General features: G+C 42.8%; 1 protein-coding gene across 7 annotated transcripts in view; it reads right to left on the bottom strand.

Annotated features, from left to right (window-relative positions):
- The window catches only part of ANK1 (ankyrin 1), a 353,544-nt gene that overhangs the window by 133,733 nt on the left and 196,609 nt on the right, over positions 1 to 23,202 (bottom strand). For all 7 annotated transcript variants that reach the window (XM_056570987.1, XM_056570992.1, XM_056570991.1 and 4 more), the window contains 11 exons: positions 19,265 to 19,363; positions 19,054 to 19,152; positions 18,861 to 18,959; positions 15,508 to 15,693; positions 13,720 to 13,818; positions 13,519 to 13,617; positions 9,057 to 9,155; positions 5,118 to 5,315; positions 3,594 to 3,692; positions 771 to 869; positions 520 to 618 (listed from right to left, as the gene is read on the bottom strand). In XM_056570987.1, the coding sequence (XP_056426962.1) occupies positions 520 to 618; positions 771 to 869; positions 3,594 to 3,692; positions 5,118 to 5,315; positions 9,057 to 9,155; positions 13,519 to 13,617; positions 13,720 to 13,818; positions 15,508 to 15,693; positions 18,861 to 18,959; positions 19,054 to 19,152; positions 19,265 to 19,363 (1,275 nt within the window). The remainder of the gene's footprint in view (positions 1 to 519; positions 619 to 770; positions 870 to 3,593; positions 3,693 to 5,117; positions 5,316 to 9,056; positions 9,156 to 13,518; positions 13,618 to 13,719; positions 13,819 to 15,507; positions 15,694 to 18,860; positions 18,960 to 19,053; positions 19,153 to 19,264; positions 19,364 to 23,202) is intronic.

The following is a 23,202-nucleotide window of genomic DNA, read 5'->3' as shown; positions in this document are numbered from 1 at the left end:
ATTCAAAAGGGATCTTGCAGTAATTTTGTACATTTTGTTTTCTGAAGGACTGTACAAAATTACTGCAACATCCCAAAGTATTCGCCTTGTACTGAATGTATAGTTGTTTTCCAAAACCGTGGATTTTGAGGTTTTCTTTTCCGGGGCCTTGAGTACTGGGAACAGCTTTTTTTTTTTAAAAAAGGACATTGTGGATCCATAGAGGGGCGCAGAGTTGCACCTCTGAATTCATATCAAGTCCTGCAGGAACGCATGGGAACGGAGTTCCTGCACTTTTTTCACATCAGGAACACTGTTCCCATTGGCTGGACCAGCCCTAGAGTGGAAATCTTGGGTGAGTTCCCACACTTTTTTTCCCAGGACTTGACCCCTGACTACAACCCTCATCATCAACCCATTACCGATACCGCCACAGAGTATCACATATACACGTCCCTTTAACCAATACCTTTCAAGATAGACCCTCCATCCCCACACATCACCATATACACTGCGCCAATTTTAGCCTAAATTCCTTACCTTAGCTCTTGCATTCACTTTTGCTTTGTTCTGCAGTAAAAATTCTGCCACGTCCGTGTGTGCCGCACGTGCCGCCATGTGTAACGGGGTCTCCACTTTCTGTGATACACAAAGAACACACAGCGCACCTTTCAATGCTGGGTCAATGATATATTATATTTCAGTCTTGGTCCATTGGTTCTCCAATATGCTGGGATGCATGCATAGATCATATAGACAAATAGATTGTCATAGCATAATTTAGTACTCACCACACTGAAGACATTGGGTGATGCCCCTCTCTGGAGAAGTGACCTCACTATGGGCAGATGTCCCATAAAGGCAGCAACATGGAGTGGTGTAAGACCGGACTGGAATGGAAATCACATAGCGGAATGAGATAATAGAACAAGTAGAACATGGCAGAATGAGATAGCAGAACAAGTAGAACATGGCAGAATGAGATAGTAGAACAAGTAGAACATGGCAGAATGAGATAGTAGAACTAGTAGAACATGGAGGAATGAGATAGTAGAACAAGTAGAACATGGAGGAATGAGATAGTAGAACATGGCGGAATGAGATAGTAGAACAAGTAGAACATGGCAGAATGAGATAGGAGAACAAGTAGAACATGGCAGAATTAGATAGTAGAACAAGTAGAACATGGAGGAATGAGATAGTAGAACAAGTAGAACATGGCAGAATGAGATAGTAGAACAAGTAGAACATGGCAGAATGAGATAGTAGAACATGGCAGAATGAGATAGTAGAACATGTAGAACATGATGGAATGAGATAGTAGAACAAGTAGAACATGGCGGAATGAGATAGTTGAACAAGTAGAACATGGCAGAATGAGATAGTAGAACATGGCGGAATGAGATAGTAGAACAAGTAGAACATGGCAGAATGAGATAGTGGAACAAGTAGAACATGGAGGAATGAGATAGTAGAACAAGTAGAACATGGAGGAATGAGATAGTAGAACATGGCGGAATGAGATAGTAGAACAAGTAGAACATGGCAGAATGAGATAGTAGAACATGTAGAACATGATGGAATGAGATAGTAGAATAAGTAGAACATGGCGGAATGAGATAGTAGAACAAGCAGAACATGGCGAATGAGATAGTAGAACAAGTAGAACATGGCAAAATGAGATAGTAGAACAAGTAGAACATGGCGGAATGAGATAGTAGAACAAGTAGAACATGGCGGAATGAGATAGTAGAACAAGTAGAACATGGTGGAATTAGATAGTAGAACATGTAGAACATGGCAGAATGAGATAGTAGAACATGTAGAACATGGCAGAATGAGATAGTAGAACAAGAAGAACATGGCAGAATGAGATAGTGGAACAAGTAGAACATGGAGGAATGAGATAGTAGAACAAGTAGAACATGGAGGAATGAGATAGTAGAACATGGCGGAATGAGATAGTAGAACAAGTAGAACATGGCAGAATGAGATAGTAGAAGAAGTAGAACATGGCAGAATGAGATAGTAGAACAAGTAGAACATGGCAGAATGAGATAGTAGAACATGTAGAACATGATGGAATGAGATAGTAGAACAAGTAGAACATGGCGGAATGAGATAGTAGAACAAGCAGAACATGGCGAATGAGATAGTAGAACAAGTAGAACATGGCGGAATGAGATAGTAGAACAAGTAGAACATGGCGGAATGAGATAGTAGAACAAGTAGAACATGGTGGAATGAGATAGTAGAACATGTAGAACATGGCAGAATGAGATAGTAGAACATGTAGAACATGGCAGAATGAGATAGTAGAACAAGGTTCACAGTTTGAAAAACTACAACTTCCAGCATGCCCGGACAGCCGTTGGCTGTCCGGGCATGCTGGAAGTTGTAGTTTTGCAACCTCTAGAGGTCCACAGTTTGGAGACCACTGCCCTAGACATATCCCCTAGATGTACTATCTAAGGAGCAACAAGACTGCTCTCTTTAGAGCCCTCTACGCTACTCACATCTGAACGGACTCATTATAGATATACATGAAGCCCCTGACTCTTGACCCCTGACTCTGTTTCTAAAGAGTCATGGGGTGCAGAAGCCTAACTATAGGGGGTGCAATGATAGCAGTCGCACCGGGGCCTGGGGGACTTAGGAGGCCCCAAGGCACATCTTACCCATTAGATACCAGTATTACAATTGGCAAATGGGGCCCTGTTGCAGATTTTGCATTGGGGCCCAGAAGGTTAAAGTAACCCCTTTGATGGGGTGGAATCTGGTTCTTCTCTCCTTACACCTTACATTTTAGGGGGTGGAAGAGACGATTTACCTCAATCCTCGCTTTTAATAGGCCATTATATAGATTCTCTAATAGAAAAGAGAAACTTGTAATAGTTACACAGGGGGAGACTTATCAAGAGGAAGAATGGTGTAGTTGCCCACAGCAACCAATCCGGTCGCTTCTTTCTGATTGGTTCTCGTTCACACGGAAGAAGTTCCAGGCGGAATCCGGCGGGAAAATTGCACCTGGAAATTTTGTTGCAGCAGAGTCCTTTCGTTTTCAATAGGATTCCGCTGCACCGGGCACATGGCCAGAAATTTTGATTCAGGCCTCAATTCAAAGGCAATTCTTTCAGCGGAATCCATATGGAATTGCATTGCCGGCTATGGATACAGGCATGCTCTGCTGGGGCACGCTGTCTGCATAGTGTTTGACGGAAATTTTCCTGGCGGACATTCCACAAAAAAAGTACTTATGAGGCAGATGCCAACTGCCCCATAACAGAGAAAAAATGTATTTCTGATTTCTGGACCAACATGTCCCTAGAAATATAGTACCATGATGACAGTCTCCATCTAAAAATCACCTCATTACAAACAATAATAAAATATTAAAAGGGTTATCCAGTAAAATAAAAACAAATTCCTTCCAAAAACAGCACCACCCCTGTCCTCAGGTTGTGTAAAGTATTACAACTTGGCTCCATCCACTTAAATGGAACGGAGCTGCAATACCACGCACAACCTGAGGACAAGTGTGGTGCTGTTTTGGGAAGAAATAAGCTCCCAATTTTAAAATGAGTACCATGAGCATAATGGTTGGTTTTTCTCACCTCAGTGACGGCATCAATGGAGGCTCCAGACTTCAACAAAAGCTCCATGACTCTATTATGACTTTTCTTGCAGGCAATGTGAAGAGGGGTGAACCCATTCTGCATAGGGCAAGAGAAAAAAAGAGAATGGACAGTTTGAAGAGACAGGTTGATACCGACCACATAATACCGCCATATAGCACCAGAATACTGTACACTATCTAAACATTACTTCAGTAAAAGTCTCACAAAATACTGCCATAAAGTGCAAACATACTGACATATACAGCCTATAATACACAATATTATACTAACAATACTTTCTTAAAACGCTCACGTAATAGTTTCATAAAGTGCCAATATCCTGCCACAAAAAAAACAACATAATACCACCATATAGTAAATGAATAAAATGCACTATCCAAACAATGTTTCCTTAGAGAGCCCATATAGTACCAATATACTGACATATACTGCCCACATAATACCTCCATATAGTGCAGAATAAAATGCACTATCCAAACAATGTTTCCTTAGATAGCCCATATAGTACCAATATACTGACATATACAGCCCACATAATACCTCCATATAGTGCAGAATAAAATGCACTATCCAAACAATGTTTCCTTAGAGAGCCCATATAGTACCAATATACTGACATATACAGCCCATACAATACCTCCATAAAGTGCAGAATACTATGCACTATCCAAACATTATTTCCCAAAGGGCTCACCTAATACTGCCATAAAGTGCCAATATACTGCCATATATAGTCTAGATAATATCTAAATAATACTTTCTTAAAGAGCTTACATAATACTGCCATAAAGTGCCTATATACCATTTACAACCCACGTGATACAACCATATAGTGCCTGAAATAATATGCAGCATCCAAACAATACTTTCAGAAAGAACTCACATTACACCGCTATATAGTGCTAATATACTACAATATACAGTAAACTTATTATCACAAGATGGTAACTGAATTATGTGCAGTATATAATCAATACTTCCTTAAAGAGCTCACAAAATATTATCTCCCTATATTGCTAATACACTGCCATATACCGCCCACCTAATACTACCATATAGTGTCTGAACAATATTCCCTATCTAAACAATACTTCCTCAAGAAGCTCACATAATACAGCCATATCATGCCAATATACTGCCATATAAGGCCCACATAACCTTAAGTTACCAAACAATACTTCCTTACAGAATACCACCATATAGGGCCAATATCCTGCCATATACAGCAAACATAATACCGCCATATAGTGACTGAATAAAATGCAAACAATACTTCCTTAAAGAGCTCAGATAAAACTGCCATATCGTGCCAATATTTGGCCATACACAGCTTACCTCTAGTTTTGGCAAACCTACAACTCCCAGCATGCCCGGACAGCCTTCGGCTGTCCGGGCATGCTGGGAGTTGTAGTTTTGCAACAGCTGGAGGCACCTGGTTGGGAAACACTGCCATAAAACTATCTGTGCACCCAAATCTGGTTCTTTTTGAACAGAATTTACCAAGGCCCGGGCATTTGGCTTTGCTCCTTTTTCTAGGAGAAGTTTTGCCACACGATGGTGACCACAATGGGCTGCCACGTGCAGAGGAGTGAGGTGGTCCAACGTGATGTCATCGATCTGAGCCTGATACTGGAGCAGAAGCCGTACACAGTCCAGATGATCTCCTTGGGAGGCCATGTGAATGGGAGACAGCCCGTTCTGGAGGTAGGAAAATATATTCATGCAATTTTTTGGCTTAAAGTCTATACACAGTTTATATAGCTATATGTATCTTATCTATATACAGTTTATATACTAGCTGTATATACCTCATCTATATACAGTTTATATAGCTTTATACGTTATCTATGTGGAGTTTATATAGCTGTATGTACCTTATCTATATAAAGTTTATATACATATATATGTATATATATATATATATATATATATATATATATATACACACACACACACACACAGTATATATGAATATAACTTTACCACTAGGGATGTAAGAAAAAATCGATTCTCGCGATAATCGCGATTTTTCATTTGCCGATACAGAATCGATTCAAAATATTTTTGAATCGATTCTTTTAGGGATGTGGAATTTTTAATAAAACGCACTTTATCTTACCTGCCAACGAGCCCGCGGAGCTCCGGTACAGGTGTTCGGTCCCCGGGCTGTATTCTTCTTACTTCCTGTTAGTCCGGCACGTCACATGGAGCTTCAGCCTATCACCAGCCGCAGCGATGTCCCGCCTCCGCTGGTGATAGGCTGAAGCTCCATGTGACGTGCCGGACTAACAGGAAGTAAGAAGAATACAGCCCGGGGACCGAACACCTGTACCGGAGTGTACCGGAGCTCCGCGGGCTCGTTGGCAGGTAAGAGAAAGTGCGTTTTATTTTATTTTGCAGCCCGCACGGGATAACATGAGAAAAGTGCGCACCGGAGTACTAGATCGCCGCTGTCAAAGCTGACAGCGGCGTCTATTGGGATCTATGAATGCTCCCAGGTGGGCGATATATCGCGATGTATCGTCACCTAGACGGTATCGCGATATATCGCGATATATCGAATCGCCACACTGGTATCGCGATTCGAATCGAATCGCCAAATTCTTGGCGATTCACACCCCTATTTACCACTGTATATATATAGCTAAATATACAGTACAGACCAAAAGTTTGGACACACCTTCTCATTCAGAGTTTTCTTTATTTTCATGACTATGAATATTGTAGATTCACACTGAAGGCATCAAAACTATGAATTAACACATGTGGAATTATAGACATAACAAAAAAGTATGAAAACTGAAAATATGTCATATTCTAGGTGGAAAGTGTCCCCAAGTGCAGTCACAAAAACCATCAAGAGCTACAAAGAAATTGGCTCACATGCGGACCGCCCCAGGAAAGGAAGACCAAGAGTCACCTCTGCTGCAGAGGATAAGTTCATCCGAGTCACCAGCCTCAGAAATCGCAGGTTATCAGCAGCTCAGATTAGAGACCAGGTCAATGCCACACAGAGTTCTGCCAGCATACATCTCTAGAACAACTGTTAAAGGGGTACTCGGCCCCTAGACATCTTATCCCCCTATCCAAAGGATAGGGGATAAGATGTTAGATCGCCGCGGTCCCGCTGCTGGGGAGCCCGGGGATCGCTGCTGCGGCACCCCGCCATCATTACTGCACAGAGCGAGTTCGCTCTGTGCGTAATGATGGGCAATACAGGGGCCGGAGCAGCGTGACGTCATGGCTCCGCCCCTTTATTGCTCCGGCTCCTTTATTGCCAGTCATTACGTGCAGAGCGATCTCGCTCTGCGCAGTAATGATGGCGGGGTGCTGCAGCGGCGATCCCCGGGGTCCCCAGCAGCGGGACCCCGGCGATCTGACATCTTATCCCCTATCCTTTGGATAGGGGATAAGATGTCTAGGGGCGGAGTACCCCTTTAAGAGGAGACTGTGTGAATCAGACCTTCGTGGTAGGAGATCTGCTAGGAAACCACTGCTAAGTCTCTTCTGCTTGTTGCCTGTCCTTAGCAGTGGTTTCCTAGCAGATTTTCTACCATGAAGGCCTGATTCAAACAGTCTCCTCTTAACAGTTGTTCTAGATGTGTCTGCTGCTAGAACTCTGTGTGGCATTGACCTGGTCTCTAATCTGAGCTGCTGTTAAAGGAGCACTCCGGCGCGCACTTTTTTCCTTTTATCCAGCCCGGGCTGCAAAATATAAGAAAACACACTTTCTCTTACCTGCCAACGAGCCCCCGGAGCTCCAGTACAGGTGTTCGGTCCCCGGGCTGTATTCTTCTTACTTCCTGTTAGCCCGGCACGTCACACGGAGCTTCAGCCTATCACCGGCCAAGGCGGGACATCGCTGCGGCCGGTGATAGGTTGAAGCTCCGTGTGACGTGCCGGGCTAACAGGAAGTAAGAAGAATACAGCCCGGGGACCAAACACCTGTACCGGAGTGTACCGGAGCTCCGGGGGCTCGTTGGCAGGTAAGAAAAAGTGTGTTTTCTTTTATTTTGCAGTCGGGACAGGATAAAAGGAAAAAAGTGCGTGCCGGAGTACTCCTTTAACCTGCCATTTCTGAGGCTGGTGACTCGGATGAACTTATCCTCCGCAGCAGAGGTGACTCTTGGTCTTCCTTTCCTGGGGCGGTCCACATGTGAGCCAATTTCTTTGTAGCTCTTGATGGTTTTTGTGACTGCACTTGGGGACACTTTCCACCTAGAATATGACATATTTTCAGTTATTTCACACTTTTTTGTTATGTATATAATTCCACATGTGTTAATTCATAGTTTTGATGCCTTCAGTGTGAATCTACAATTTTCATAGTCATGAAAATAAAGAAAACTCTGAATGAGAAGGTGTGTCCAAACTTTTGGTCTGTACTGTACCTTACCTATATGCAGTTTATACCCAACAAAAAATAGATTGCATGATCATTAAATAGCTTAGGATGCCCAGATCACACACCTTTTTACAGTTTCTTGATACGCCCTTCCATTTCGGAGATATGACAGTTTATAATTTGTCTGACAATTCAGAGAATCAGTCAGATGGGTGGGACTTAATTTTAATAATGGGAGTGACTATGATTGTGGTCGGGATTATACAGTCAGGGGGTGTTTGGGTGGGATTATACAGTCAGCAGGGGTGTATGTTGTACATTGAGGCATGTGTATGTCTAATATACACCCCCTGATGGTATAACCCCGCCCATCACCTGAAGTCTCCGCCCATCTGACTGATTCCCTGAAATGTCAGACAAATTATAAACTCTCATATCTCAGGAACAGGAGGGCGTATCAAAAAACTGTAAAAAGGTGTGTGATGAGGGGCCCCAAATCAAATTTTTTGGTTGGCCACAGGTATTCTTTAAAACTTTGACTTACCTCCCACCGTTCCCGGTGCCTTTGGTATTGCTGCCCCGGCCTCTGCTGCACTCTTCTTCCTGGTGCCATGGGTTGACGTGTCAGACTGCAGCTCAGCTAATCGCTGCACTTTGACAAGTCGACCCCTGGCACTAGGAATAGGATCAGAGCAGAGGCCAGGGGAAGCAATCCTGGGGAATCAGAGAAGAGGCAGGAGGTAAGTTAAAGGGGTACTCCATTGCCCCAGCGTTTGGGACATTTTGTTCCAAACGCTGGGTGCGGGCTGCGGGGTTATGAAGTCACGGCCACTCCCCTCGTGACATCAGACTATGCCCCTCAATGCCAGTTAAGGGGGCGTGATGTGACGTTACAAGGGGTGTGGTAGTGACGTCATGACCCCCTCATACAGCGCTCTAAACAAAATGTTCCAAACACTGGGGCAGTGGAGTACCCCTTTTAAGGTTTGTTTTCTATTTTAAGGCTGGCAGCCTTGGCAGGATTCTTTAAAAAAAAAAAAAAGTTGAACATAAACCCTTGAGTTACTATCACAGCAGTATAGCATTAGCAGTACCTTTGTCTTGGCTTGTATTGGGGCTCCGTGATCCAGAAGAATCTCTGAGATTCGGACATGGCCATTTCTCACAGCACAGTGTAGAGGGGTCAATTCATCCTGCACGGAAAAACATGGTATACATTGCATAGTGCCTTCAATAAACCACTTTTTCATTGGTAAACAGCTAGATGAAGAAAGTTTCCAGTTAGACACGTCTCATAATCCTTAATCCTTTATTTGAATATTAAAGGGGTACTCCCGTGGAAATTTTTTTTTTTTTTAAATCAACTGGTGCCAGAAAGTTAAACAGATATGTAAATTACTTCTATTAAAAAATCGTCATCCTTCCAGCACTTTTTAGGGGCTGTATACTACAGAGGAAATGCTTATCTTTTTAGATTTCTCTGATGTCACGACCACAGTGCTCTTAGGAACTGTCCAGAGCAGGAGAAAATCCTCATAGCAAACATATGCTGCTCTGGACAGTTCCTAAAATGGACAGCAGAGGTCAGCAGAGAGCACTGTGGTCATGACATCAGAGAAATACAAAAAGATAAACATTTCCTCTATAGTATATAGGCCCTAAAAAGTACTGGAAGGATTAAGATTTTTTTTAAAGAAGTAATTTACAAATCTGGTTAACTTTCTAGCACCAGTTGATTTAAAAAAAAAAATTAAAATCTTTTTTTTTTTTAATTTTAAAACAGGATCCACATAGCTAGGACTGACACATTTCGGTCATGTGGACCTTAGTCATAGACCTAGTTTCTGTATGTGGCCAACGGACTCAAAAACTATTGTTTTCGTCACATGACTGATGTCATATTCATCTTTTTACAGAAACCGCACATAAACCGCTACAGTGCTACTCAAATATCAATTGCAGTACATATTATAATATATATATATATATATATATATATATATATATTACATCACTCACCTGTAGAGAGTACTCATCATAAATACAATACTTAATAACATAAGAGAAGTTATCACAGGTTATATAGCATGAAGTGCATGTAGCTGATAAGTATGAGAAAAGGCGTAGCCTAACGCTGTTATATATAGTAAATAAAAATGCTGTATATTATATTGCTTATATCTATAGCAGGCAAACACATGTATGTCAGCATATCCACAACTATCACAATTGTGACATGCTAACATAGGTATAAGCAATATAATATATTTCTAGCCTTTTGATGTAAAAAGGATCATATTTTTAACGTATGAAAAACTGATGCAAACTTTTAGGTTTTTTTTGGTTTTGTTTTTTTAAAGGGTACCTTTCATCAAAAAAACTTTTGATATATTATAGATTAATGTATGCAGAATAACTTTCCAATAGCATGTTATTAAAAATTATGCATCTTTCTATTTAATTTTCCACGTTTAAAAAATGACCACTAGGGGTCTCCCTACCAGTCCTTTTTTATAGATTTCAGACTCATGCTGGAGTCCTAAATCTCAGACTGCAGCCGGGACACAGACAAACTCCCTGGCAGGGAGCAGTGCTGAGTTTGTCTGTGTCCTGGCTGCAGTCTGAGATTTAGGACTCCAGCATGAGTCTGAAATCTATTAAAAAGGACTGGTAGGGAGACCCCTAGTGGTCATTTTTTCAAAGTGGAAAATTAAATAGAAAGAAGCATATTTTTTAATAACATGCTATTGGAAAGTTATTCTGCATACATCAATCTATAATATTTCAAAAGTTTTTTCATGAAAGATACCCTTTAAGGATCTGTTTGTATCAGTTTGCATCAGTTTTTTTTAATCAGTTTACACCAGTCTTTGTCTGTTTTTTTTAATGTCTGCTCAGCTTTAAAATCAGACATACCAGTAGGTCAGAAATGGGACTCAAACGGAACCCCTTCCAGTACAGACTGTAATGTTTTTTGTTTTTTTTGCTTTTATTTTTTTTTTACTGTACCATTAGTATTCTAGTTCTTTGGCTGGACAAATTTTATTTGTACATACCATGGTTTTTAATCAGGAAAAAAAAAAACTGACTGCCAACAGAACAGAAGCAAACTGAGATGAACTGACCACAAAAATGTCCCATCAGGCACTGATATGTGTTTTGACACATCCGACAGATTTATCTCATGCATATATATGCAGCACTGATGGCACAATGAGATATAAAACTTAGCTTTTAATTATGATGGGTAATAAAAAGCTCCAAAAAACTAAAGAAACAAAAGAAAAACGGGAGTATATATTCAATACACATACATAGTGGCCGCCATCTTATTGTCCACGCTATCATATAAAGCAGTGGTCTTCAACCTGTGGACCTCCAGATGTTGCAAAACTACAACTCCCAGCATGCCGGACAGCCGTTGGCTGTCCGGGCATGCTGGGAATTGTAGTTTTGCAACATCTGGAGGTCCGCAGGTTGGAGACCACTGATATAAAGTATGAGAATGGTATATACTCCAGGACTCACTTAGCTCAGGATTATACTTTTCTATTATTGCTGCTGGATGTATAAAGAGAGAAGGTTATAATCAATGTTCATATATATCCCAGAGGCCTCTATTGTCTATTGATAATCTCCTGTAGACAGTATATAGTTATGTCCATAGGCCTCTTATTATAGCACATCCAGATTGCACTTGTATTATTGCACATATATCCACATAGCATCAATTATATTGCACAGTTCATAGAGATATTGCACATGTAGATAATTGCACTTATAATGTATATTGCACTATATCCCTAATGCGCCATTTACAAAAAGTCCTGTTCCAGTGTTGCAATGTGCATAGTGGGTTCTATATAATCAAACATAAACCTTTGGTACCAGACTTGCTTCATTCATGTGTCCAGGTTAACATTAGGTGGCTGCTTCTTAGCTGCTATGTTCAGATTCAGTTTAGATTCGACACGTTTCCCGCTGTTGGGTTCATCAGGGATCTTAGTTCTGACAGCCTTGATTGTGCATATGTTGTTCCTTGCTGTGTTGGGCCTATGGCCAATATATAAGACTAGCTCAAACAACACAGGGATACATGGCGTCAGCAGTGTCATGTCGGATACAAGACACAGCAAGGAACAACATATGCAAAATTAAGGTGTGGTCAGGTGTATTGGGCAGATGTTGTAGCCCAGGAGCAGATGGTGTTAACCTCTAAATGTTGGTGATGCCAGGGAGTAGATTTACCGATAACCACCTGAACGGTAGCACCGCTAGTCTTAGTTAGGCCGGGCAAATAAGAGTCCAAGGCCAGGTTAGGGTTAACAGTAGCTTTACAGAGGTAGACAGATGGTAACAGTCTTTACAGCTAGGCCAGGATCCCAGAGGGGTGACCAGTAACACAGGGGACCTCGCAGCTTGCTGGGACTTGTAGTGACTTTGACAGACTTTAGCACAGCCACGCTGACTATAATAGACTTGACTGAAGATAGTGACAGCAGACAGAGATGACTTGACTTACTGACTTGTGGCTGTAATTTAGGCTTGAGGCCTCCAGATGTGCCAGACACCGGCTCTGGGACGTCTGGACTGGACTTGACCTCAGCAGAGAATGAATCACAAGAGAGAGATTGTAGTACCTCCCCCTCTTATAAAGGGGGGCTGAGCAAGGAGCCCATAGGCTAGCTGTGGGTCATCTGGTCACCTGGTGCTCTCTGGGTAACATGTGACTTTAACATGTGACAACCATTATCATGTGATCAATAACCATGTGACCAAAGGTCCTTTATATTCAATGTACAACTAATTACATTATGGGGGAACACTGCAGGTGAGCCCTGAGGACGTACAGGGACTATACATCATAAGTGCAATTATCTACATGTGCAATATCTCTATAAACTGTGCAATATAATTGATGCTGCCATACATGATATCCTGGAATGATCAGGTCCTTGTTCAGAGGAGCAGCAATTTCTCCGGTGTGCATAACATAACGTATACCTAGCAATATCTGATATATATATGTGGCTGATATGTGGTGAAGCGTAGACAGCATTAGGGCCCATGCACACTATGAATATTCTGCTCGGAATTAACCGCGGAATCCTTGAGGGGAAAAAAACATTAGTCAATAGGACTTTGAAATTCAGGGGTTAATTCCACATGAAATTAAAGGGGTATTTCAGCTTTACACATCTTATCCCCTATCCAAAGGGTGATGTCACGCCACGCCCCCTCCATTCATGTCTATGGGAGGGGGCGTGACGGCCATCACGCCCCCTTCCATAGACATGAATGGAGGGGGCGTGGTGTGACGTCACTAGGGTGCGTGGTAGTGATGTCACGTCGCAGTCTCTGAGGCAGCGCCCGACATAGAATGCCGGGGGCTGCACAGAGATGGCGGGGGTCCCCAGCGGTGGGACCCCTGTGATCATACATCTATCCTTTGGAAAGGGGATAAGATGTATAAGGCCGGAATACCCCTTTAACTCTGATATGTTGTGTAATATATTGTGTGTAATCCCACCAGATGCCACTGTTAGGCCCCTATACCTTGGTTCTTGCGTCTATCTGGGCTCCTCTGTCCAATAATAGCCGCACCATGATCACGTTCCCACGCCGAGAGGCGATGTGCAGAGCGCTGATTCCATTCTGAAGGGATGATCAATAGCACACATGGGATTATGTAAGATAAAGATCACTGACTGACTCCATTGTCAAGAAGAATACAGCAAGATAGATAGGCGACCTCACCTGAGGTGTGAAATTAACATTTGCACCTCGGTTCAGAAGGAGCTGAGCGACATTAAGGTTCTCATAGTGAGCCGCTATGTGCAGGGGTGTGAATCCTGTCTGTAAGGCAAATCCATAACTAATTCAGACATAGATAGGAGAGAGACAGCACAACACACATGTAGAGGATGGGAACCTGCCATCACATTCATGCTGCCTGAACCAAGAGTCATCGGGGTGGTCTCCAGCATCTTCTGCCTACCCAACAGGCCTGGATTGATAAATCTATCCCGATACCCATGTAAGTAAAAGTCTAGCAATCAATGCTGATGGGGCAGGGAGAAGCCACTGGGGACCACCATGATGACTCTTGGTTGAGAGCATGAAAGTGATGACAGATTCAGAAAACCTCCCCAATTACCACTCCTGGTCTCACAAACCTAAATGTTTACTACACCCTGAAGATGGTGGTTCCAGATTTTGAAGTAACTCACGTAAAACCTTGAAGCCACCTTGCCACAGGTCAATGGCTTAGGCTGGGTTCACACCACGTTTTTGCAATACAGTTCCCGTATACGTTTTCAGTTTTAAAACCGTATGGGACCGAATTGAAAACCGTATGCATTGACTCTCCATTGAAAACCGTATGGCAAAAGATCGATCCCGTCGTGTCCGTTTGGCATCCTGTACGGTTTTTACAGTTTTTTTTCCCGTACCCAAAACTGTAGCCTACCACGGTTTTTGGTCCGGGTGAAAAACCGTATTGAAACGTATACGTTTTTTGGGAACCGTACAGAACCGTAAGTGCGTATGGTTCCATCCGGTTTTCACCATATGGTTTTTGACTTTGCAGTTTTTTTCTTGGAATTTCAATCTAACAATTGAAACTTCTTCTTAAAAAACGGATGCAAGTGGACATCATTTTTCAACCCGTATACGGATTAAAATTTGTACACACGTTTTGATACAGTTTAGTCAGGTTTTGAGGAATCAGTTTTTTTTATTAAAAACCTGATACGGGAACTGTATTGCAAAAATGTGGTGTGAATCTAGCCTTAGACTGCATACAAAAACTGTCCAATGATTGTTAGGTAGGAGGCCAAATTGGTTTGGTACAGATGGTACTGCTATGCTGGCACCATAGTTGCCAACATAATCACAACCAGGAAGATGTCTGATCGCAGGGGTCCCACCGCTGGGGACCCCCGCGATCTCCCTGCTGCACCCAGCTTTCATTTAGTGCAGCGCTGGAGGCTTGTGACGTCACAGCAGCACCCCGCTCGTGACATTACAGCCACACACCCTCAATTCAAGTCTATGGGAGGGGGCATGACGGCCGTCACGCCCCCTCCCATAGACTTGCATTGAGGGGGCATGGCCATGACGTCATGAGAGGGGCGCTGCTGTGACGTCACGAGCCTCCACCTTGCCTTGCCAGTCATCCGGCGCAGAGCGAAGTTCGCTCCGTGCATTAGATGTCTGGGGTGCCACAGCCAAGATCGTGGGAGTCCCCAGCGGCGGGACCCCGCGATCAGACAACTTATCCCCTATCGTTTGGATAGGGGATAAGATGTCTAGGGGCGTAGTACCCCTTTAAGCATGTCTGTGTTAGGCTTCTACAGGAAACCACCAAGTATTGGGAATGGACCCAAACAATTCATGAGATAAGAAAATCTTCATGCCAGAAAAAGCCAAAAAAGTCAACAATAGGGCCCAAGTCAAAGGATAGAAGCCCAAGGGTGCTCTATCCATTTGTATGTATGGGGCACAGATCCTAAAAAGGGCAGCCCCAGTGTCATACAATCTGACCTTGGATAAGACATCTGCATTGGGGTCATTCTGTAGGAGAACAGCGGCGGTCCGGGTGTCATCATTTCGAGCGGCAATGTGCAGGGCAGGGAGTCTGACTTTTCCTTTCATTCCATAGCTGATGAGGTGAGCTACAACGTTCTCGTGTCCCTGCTGTAGGGCTACGGCCAAGGGGGTGAATCCATCCTGTGCATGAGAAGAAAAGACTCAACATAGTAAGGATCTAAGATAGATGGAAGTATGAGAGACAAGGAAACGACAAGGAAAGTATCAAAGACGACAAGACCCAAGCTGCTATAGTATCACCGAGTCATTCAGCAAAAGGGCTTCACACTAGGGAGCTGTTTAAAGGTCGGGGAACCGTCTTTACGGAGACCGCCTGAAACCTAGCATTATACTGCACTGTCTCCTACAAATATAGGTCAGCAATCCTTTATAGAGAAGCCAGCCGTGAGGTGAAGTTTTGCCTTTTTAACAAAAAACAAACAAAAGAGGTCACTGGTTAGAAATGGGATCATATCCAGAGGCGATAAAACCATAATATGCAGTAAAACCGCCATCTATTGCACCTTCTGCTTTTCTTATGTTGATGGTGATATTAAAATGACACGGTATTATATGCAGATGTTAAAGGAACAAGACCCTTCGGTAATGTGACAAATGGCACAACCGGAATAAGGTTTTTCCAGGTTTTTATGGTCTGTTTTGTATAAACCTCACTGTATTTCTCCATTTAAAGGGGTTATCCAGGAAAAAAACTTTTTTTTAATATATATATCAACTGGCTCCAGAAAGTTAAACAGATTTGTAAATTACTTCTATTAGAAAATCTTAATCCTTTCAGTACTTATGAGCTGCTGAAGTTGAGTTGTTCTTTTCTGTCTAAGTGCATCCTGATGACACGTGTCTCGGAACTGTCCAAAGTAGAAGCAAATCCCCACAGCAAACCTCTACTACTCTGTACAGTTCCCGAGACAAGCAGAGATGTCAGCAGAGAGCACTATGGCCAGACAGAAAAGAACAAGTCAACTTCAGCAGCTGATAATTATTGGAAGGATTACGTCTTTTAAATAGAAGTCATTTACAAATCTGTTTATCTTTCTGGAGCCAGTTGATATATAAAACATTTTTTCCTGGAATGCCCCTTTAATCTATCTTTTTCTGGATTCTTTTAAAGTGCGGCATGTTGCATTTTAAGAAATTTATAGAAAAGCTACAGACACCACCACAATTCTATCAGTAAATCACAAAGATTGTGCCACAATTAATAAAACCATGACTTGTAATATTGATACATATCAAATGTAATAGACCACATACTGCAATAATATAGAAAACACCCTCAAAGCAGAAAAGCAGTCAAAAAAGTCACGGCAATCCATGCAAAACAAATAGCGGAGAAGCAAACAGGAAGACTCTTACCCGATTCATTATACGGAAAGTTCCCACCTGGCACATACATGGTGGATATTCCACAGCTGATATGCATGGTATCACAGTACCAGAAATTTGGATAAGAGAATAAGAAATCTGAGCCACACCTTGCAGAAAAAAATGCACAAAATCCTCGTAGAAATCATTTTTAATCTGTAGAATGTCAATTTCTGTTGGGAATACTATGAGGATTTGCTGCAGATTTTGCTTATTGACTTCAATGGGGAAGTCAGTCAAAATCTACAAAGCTTTATTAGGGCCATTGGGGAAGTCTAATGTGTTTTTTGTTTTTTAATTTCATATTCTGCACACACAAAAAAATCACTGCAGCAAATCTGCAACAAACTTGCACCAAAATCCACACACTTTGGTGTGATTTTGCCCGTGTGCATTTACTAGAAGAAATATTGTACATTTCCATTCTGTGTGATCGTAGGATAAAGATTAAGGGTGGTTTCTGGCTTGTGTGGATTTTGAGTGGAATTGGTGCGGAATTGGTGCGGACATTAGTGGGGAATCCCATAGAAGTCTATTGGGCTTTCATTTGAGGCGAAATTCCACAATCAAAAATTCCGCCCGTGTGAATGGACCCTAAGGTTGGGTTCACACTGCAGAATCTCTAGGCAGAATTTCTGCCGGAGATCGAGCCGGCGGCACTAGGAACGTGCGGACTACATTGCACCCCCCCCCCCCCCCCCACATAGACGGCAATGCATTTCTGGGTGGATCTTTTGGGAGATCTGCTCAGAAAACTATGGGGACAGCACTGCAGTCCACGCGGTCCTAGTGCCACCATCTCCATCTCCGGCAGAAATTCTGCCCAGAGATTCCGCAGTGTGAACCCAGCCTAAGGGTCTATTCACACGGCGGAATTTCCTCAAGCGGAATTCCACTTGAGGAATTCCTCCTCAAATGAAAGCCCAATTTCCACTTGGATTCTGCACCAATTCTGCACAAAATCCTCAAAAGCGGAATTGGGGCGGAAATCCTGCTGTGTGAATAGGGCCTAAGGGTCTATTCATATAGCAGAATTTCCACTTGTGGAATTCTGGCTCAAATTAAAGGCCATAGACTTCTATGGGATTCCGCACTCCCATTCACACTTCTGAATTTCTGCTAGCGGAAATTCAGAAGTGTGAATGGGAGTGCGGAATCCCATAGAAGTCAATAGGCTTTAATTTAAGGCCGAATTCCACAAGCGGAAATTCTGTCGTGTGAATAGACCGTTAGGCTAGGTTCAGACTACGGAATCTCCGGGCAGAAAATTTCCGCCCGGTGATTCTGAGTTCCGCCTGCGCCGACTGAATAAGTCGGCGCTAGGACCGCGCGGACACTGCAGTCTCCTATAGACTGCTATGTGTTCCGCTAGGATTTCCGCCTGAAGAAAGAGCAACCCCTTTCTTCAGGCGTAAATTTTCTAGCGGATTTTTCATCCGGATTTTCCGCTTCACTAATTCCGAAGTGTGAATTTGTGCATGGAAAACCATTCACTACACTATGCATTATAGGAAGCGGAATTTCTGCCGGAAATTTCAAAGCGAAAATTCCGGCGGAAATTCCGTAGTCTGAACCTAGCCTAACTGTGAACTCGCCCGGTGGACCATGTGGGAACCAATGCACATTGGGCATGAAATGCCATGCAAAAATGTCTAATTCTGCTTTCCAGAGGGATTTACAAAAAAGACAAAGCCTAGCCCTTAGAAAAGCCTTGCAACCTACTTCTTTGCGCATTTCATTTCCTCAAGCATACTAGCATACGACTTATCAGCAGAACATACAAACAATATACCTAATAAACCATCCTTAAGACATGATAGGCTGCCGGACGTAAGATGTAGGGCACATACGGCACTCTCAAGACACATATGGCATGGTAGGGCACCATAGACAACGATCTCACACGTTACCATATTACTGACCTCAGTAGCAAGGTTCTGGTTGGCTCCATTCTCCAAAAGGAACTTCACCACGGGAAGATGGTTCTCCTGAGCTGCCATATACAGGGGCGTAAAGCCTTTCTGTGTTTCACATGAAGCAGAAGCAATGGTCACTTTCCTTCTACATTACTGGAAGTATATTATTTCAGGCTTATCCTGCACTGGAAGAGGTTACCTGTGACTGGCTGTTGACGTTGGCCCCATAGTTCACAAGCTCACGCACCACGTCTTCTTGCCCGGCCAACGCAGCAATGTGCAGTGCCGTGTTACCTTTCTACGCCGCCAATGGCAATAGGGGAAGAAAAGATCTTAGACAGTTGTATATACAGTTACATAAAACTACTAAGCAGAGCAGGACGTGGAAGAAGATTATTGTTAGCGCTCACCTTGGTGGTGGTCTCCAGGACAATTTCTTTGTGTAGCAGCTCGCTGACCATTTTGAGGTGTCCTTCTTTACTGGATAGATGCAAAGCATTCAGCCCATTCTGCAGAAAGATGGGGTTATTTTTGCACAGAAAGAAGAGGAGACTATAGAGTTGGCAATGTTGAGCATGTAGAATACGGGATACAGTCAATAGTATCCATCTTCACCATTCACCATTGGAGGTTCATTATTTTCACCAAAGACGGACATAGAAACCTTGAAGGTGAGGAGAACTTGAAGGACAGTTTCTCTCATATAACTATATCAATGACCATTTTCCAAAAACATGGATATACATAAGAGGGGGGGGGGGGGGGGGTAGTTATTCTCTGTTACATCATTGCATGATGGTTTGTAGCCTGTGTCACATCTTCCTGTATGACAAATGCTTGGTCGGGAATATGGTTCCCACTATAAAGCAATAACAGGTTGTGTCTTTTGCTGCTTACCTGTACTTTTCTTATCAGCAATCACATTTGGGGCACTACACAACTACAATATATATATATATATATATATATATATATATATATATTTTTTAATAATCAGATCATTTTTATTGGCATTTTGTAAAATTTTAACAAAAACAAAAGAAAATAGTGAGACGTCACAATTCGGATGGGTGAGTTCTGCAAAACATACCATACCGGAGGCTTAAAGGTGTACTCCGCCCCTAGAGATCTTGTCCCCTATCCAAAGGATAGGCTGCGGCTCGGCTGTGGCACACCAGACATCCGGTGCACGGAGCGAAGTTCGCTCCTTGCCGGATGACTGGTGATGTTGGACAGAGGCTCGTGGCATCACGGTCAAGCCCCGCTCGTGATGCGGGCATGCCCCCTCCCATAGACTTGCATTGAGGGGACATGGCCGTGATGTCATGAGCGGGTGTGGTCGTGACGTTACGAGCCTCCAGCGCTGCACCCAACACTCTTAGTGAATGCTCTGTGCAGTTGGGGACCCTCGTGATCTTCTTGCTGCACTCAACGTTCGTTTAGAGCGTCGGGGGTGGGGGGGATAAGATGTCTAGGGGCGGAGTACCCCCTTAAGCACCATATCAGCCAAGTTAGCCCCCACCACTACTGATACGGGCAGTTTACTGCAGATCTTCTGTGCTCTTCTACCCAATAAGGGTAGGAGATTACATAAATCTTGGACAATTGGGGTAACCTGTATACCTAAAATCTTAAAAGTAGAGGATACCTGTATCTGAGACTCCAATATCTGAGGGAGAGGATCCAGGGGACAAAAAATTTTGTCCCAATTAATAAGTAAACCAGAGTATGAGCCAAAGTAAAAAATAAGGCTTATAACAGGACCGAGTGAACAGGCCGTGTCCCCAAGGAACAACAGCATGTCGTCTGTATATAGCGATACCCTCACCTTGCCCACCATACCGGAAATGAAGTAGGTGGGTGATGAATAGGTGGGTTATGAAATAGGTGTGTTATGAAGTAGGTGGGTGATGAATAGGTGGGTTATGAATAGGTGGGTTGTGGAATAGGTGGGTTATGAACAGTTGGGTTATGAAATAGGTGGGTTATGAAGTAGGTGGGTGATGAATAGGTGGGTTATGAATTGGTGGGTTGTGGAATAGGTGGGTTATGAACAGTTGGGTTATGAAATAGGTGGGTTATGAAGTAGGTGGGTGATGAATAGGTGGGTTATGAATTGGTGGGTTGTGGAATAGGTGGGTTATGAACAGTTGGGCTATGAAATAGGTGGGTTATGAAGTAGGTGGGTGATGATTAGGTGGGTTATGAAATAAGTGGGTGATGAATAGGTGGGTGATGAATAGGTAGGTGATGAGTAGGTGGGTTATGAATAAATGGGTTATGAAATAGGTGGGTTATGAATAGGTGGGTTATGAATAGGTGGGTTATGAAATAGGTGGGTTATGAAATGGCGGGTTATGAATAGGTGGGTTATGAATAGGTGGGTTATGAATAGATGAGTTATGAAATAGGTGGGTGATGAATAGGTGGGTTATGAATAGATGCGTTATGAAATAGGTGGGTGATGAATAGGTGGGTTATGAATAGATGGGTTATGAATAGATGGGTTATGAATAGGTGGGTTATGAAATAGGTGGGTTATGAAATAGGTGGGTAATGAATAGGTGGGTTATGAAATAGGTGGGTTGGGAAATAGGTGGGTTATGAAATAGGTGGGTAATGAATAGGTGGGTTATGAAATAGACTGTGGATATTGTTCACTGTGGATTTCAGAGCAAAGAAGAGAAATGGGACGATAGGAACTAGCATAAAGAGGATCCTTCCCAGGTTTTAGAAATGGAACTACTATGGCTTCCAGCATAGATCAGGGAAGGGAACCGTCTTCACATGCAGCGAGAAATACCTTTTAGAGTTATGGTAACTGTTCTGCCTGAAAGTGCTTATACATTTCACTAGGAAAGCCATTCACCCCTGGCATCTTTCATTCCAAGCATCTTTGAGGGCTACTTCAAACTGTTCCATGAATATAGGGGAATCCAACCTGGCCAGCTGATCCAAGGTCAAGGAGGGCAGGGGGACAGCACACAAGTATTACAACCATTATTAAAGGGGTACTCCAGTGGAAAACAATTTCTTTTAAATCAACTTCTATTAAAAAATCTTAACCCTTCCAGTACTTATCAGCTGCTGTATACTACAGAGGAAGTTCTTTTCTTTTTGAATTTATTTTCTGTCTGTCCACAGTGCTCTCTGCTAACACCTCCTGTTTGTGTCAGGAACTGTCCAGAGCAGGAGAAAATCCCCATAGCAAACCTCTTCTGCTCTGGACAGTTCCTGACATGGACAGAGGTGTCAGCAGAGAGAGCACTGTGGACAGACAAAAAAGAAAAACTCAAACTTCCTCTGGAGCATACAGCAGCAGATAAGTACAGGAAGGAGGATTAAGATTTTTTAATAGAAGTAATTTAAAAATCTGTTTAACTTTCTGGCACCAGTTGATTTAAAATAGTTTTCCACTGGAGTACCCCTTTATGCCTACATGCGGGGAACAATGTTTGTATTAATAATAGTAACTTTATAAATGTAAAAACCTTTTTATCCTTATGGAATCACTGCAGGAAACCAGTTTTTACTCATTACACCCAGTTCCAGCACAGTGTCTCAGTAGTGGCTCCTAGTATCTGAATATCTTTTCTCCCCTACTTCAGATCTGTCATAGCCTGTGGCTTCCTGCTCTGGTACAAGTGGGGCAAGGATGCCATAGCAATTGGCACCCAAAGATGACTCCAGGCCTGGTGGCTTGTTTAGAATTTGCCTTGTAAATGTATGTTCTGAATTTCCCTGGATTTTGTTTGTTCCTGTGCATTCCAATTGAGCAGCCAGTGAGTTTTGAGTTCTGAGCTTTGATTTTGATCTTTGTTCCTAACCACGACACTAGGGTTGCCACCTTTCTTGAAGAAAAAAAATACCGGCCATGCTAATTTGCATAATCATTTATATATACGTAACATCACAGGATACATATATGCGGAGGGAGATTTTGTCCTATTCTGAGGCCTATAACTTTTTTATTTCTCCTTATACGGCCTGTATGAGGGCTCCTTTTGTTGTTGCGCCTTGATCTTCAGTTTTTAACAGTACTAGTTTTGTTTTGATGTGACATTTTGATTGCTTTTTTTTTTTTTTTTATTAAATTCTGGAGTTGCAGTTAGTTACTAACTACAACTCCCAGCATGCCCCGATACAGCCTGTGGCTCAGCAGCTGCCCCAAACGATAACTACAACTCCCAGCATGTTGGACTATATAGCAGTATATAGTATAGGTCAGTGTTTTCCAACCAGGGGTGCCTCCAGCTGTTGCAAAACTACAACTCCCAGCATGCCCGGACAGCCGTTGGCTGTCCGGCCATGCTGGGAGTTGTAGTTTTGCAACAGCTGGAGGCACTCT

The sequence above is a fragment of the Hyla sarda genome, chromosome 4 (genome assembly GCF_029499605.1).
Source record: "Hyla sarda isolate aHylSar1 chromosome 4, aHylSar1.hap1, whole genome shotgun sequence".
NCBI lineage: Eukaryota > Metazoa > Chordata > Amphibia > Anura > Hylidae > Hyla > Hyla sarda.
The sequence above is the reverse complement of the archived record's forward strand: the minus strand, read 5'-3'. Positions and strand labels throughout refer to the sequence as shown.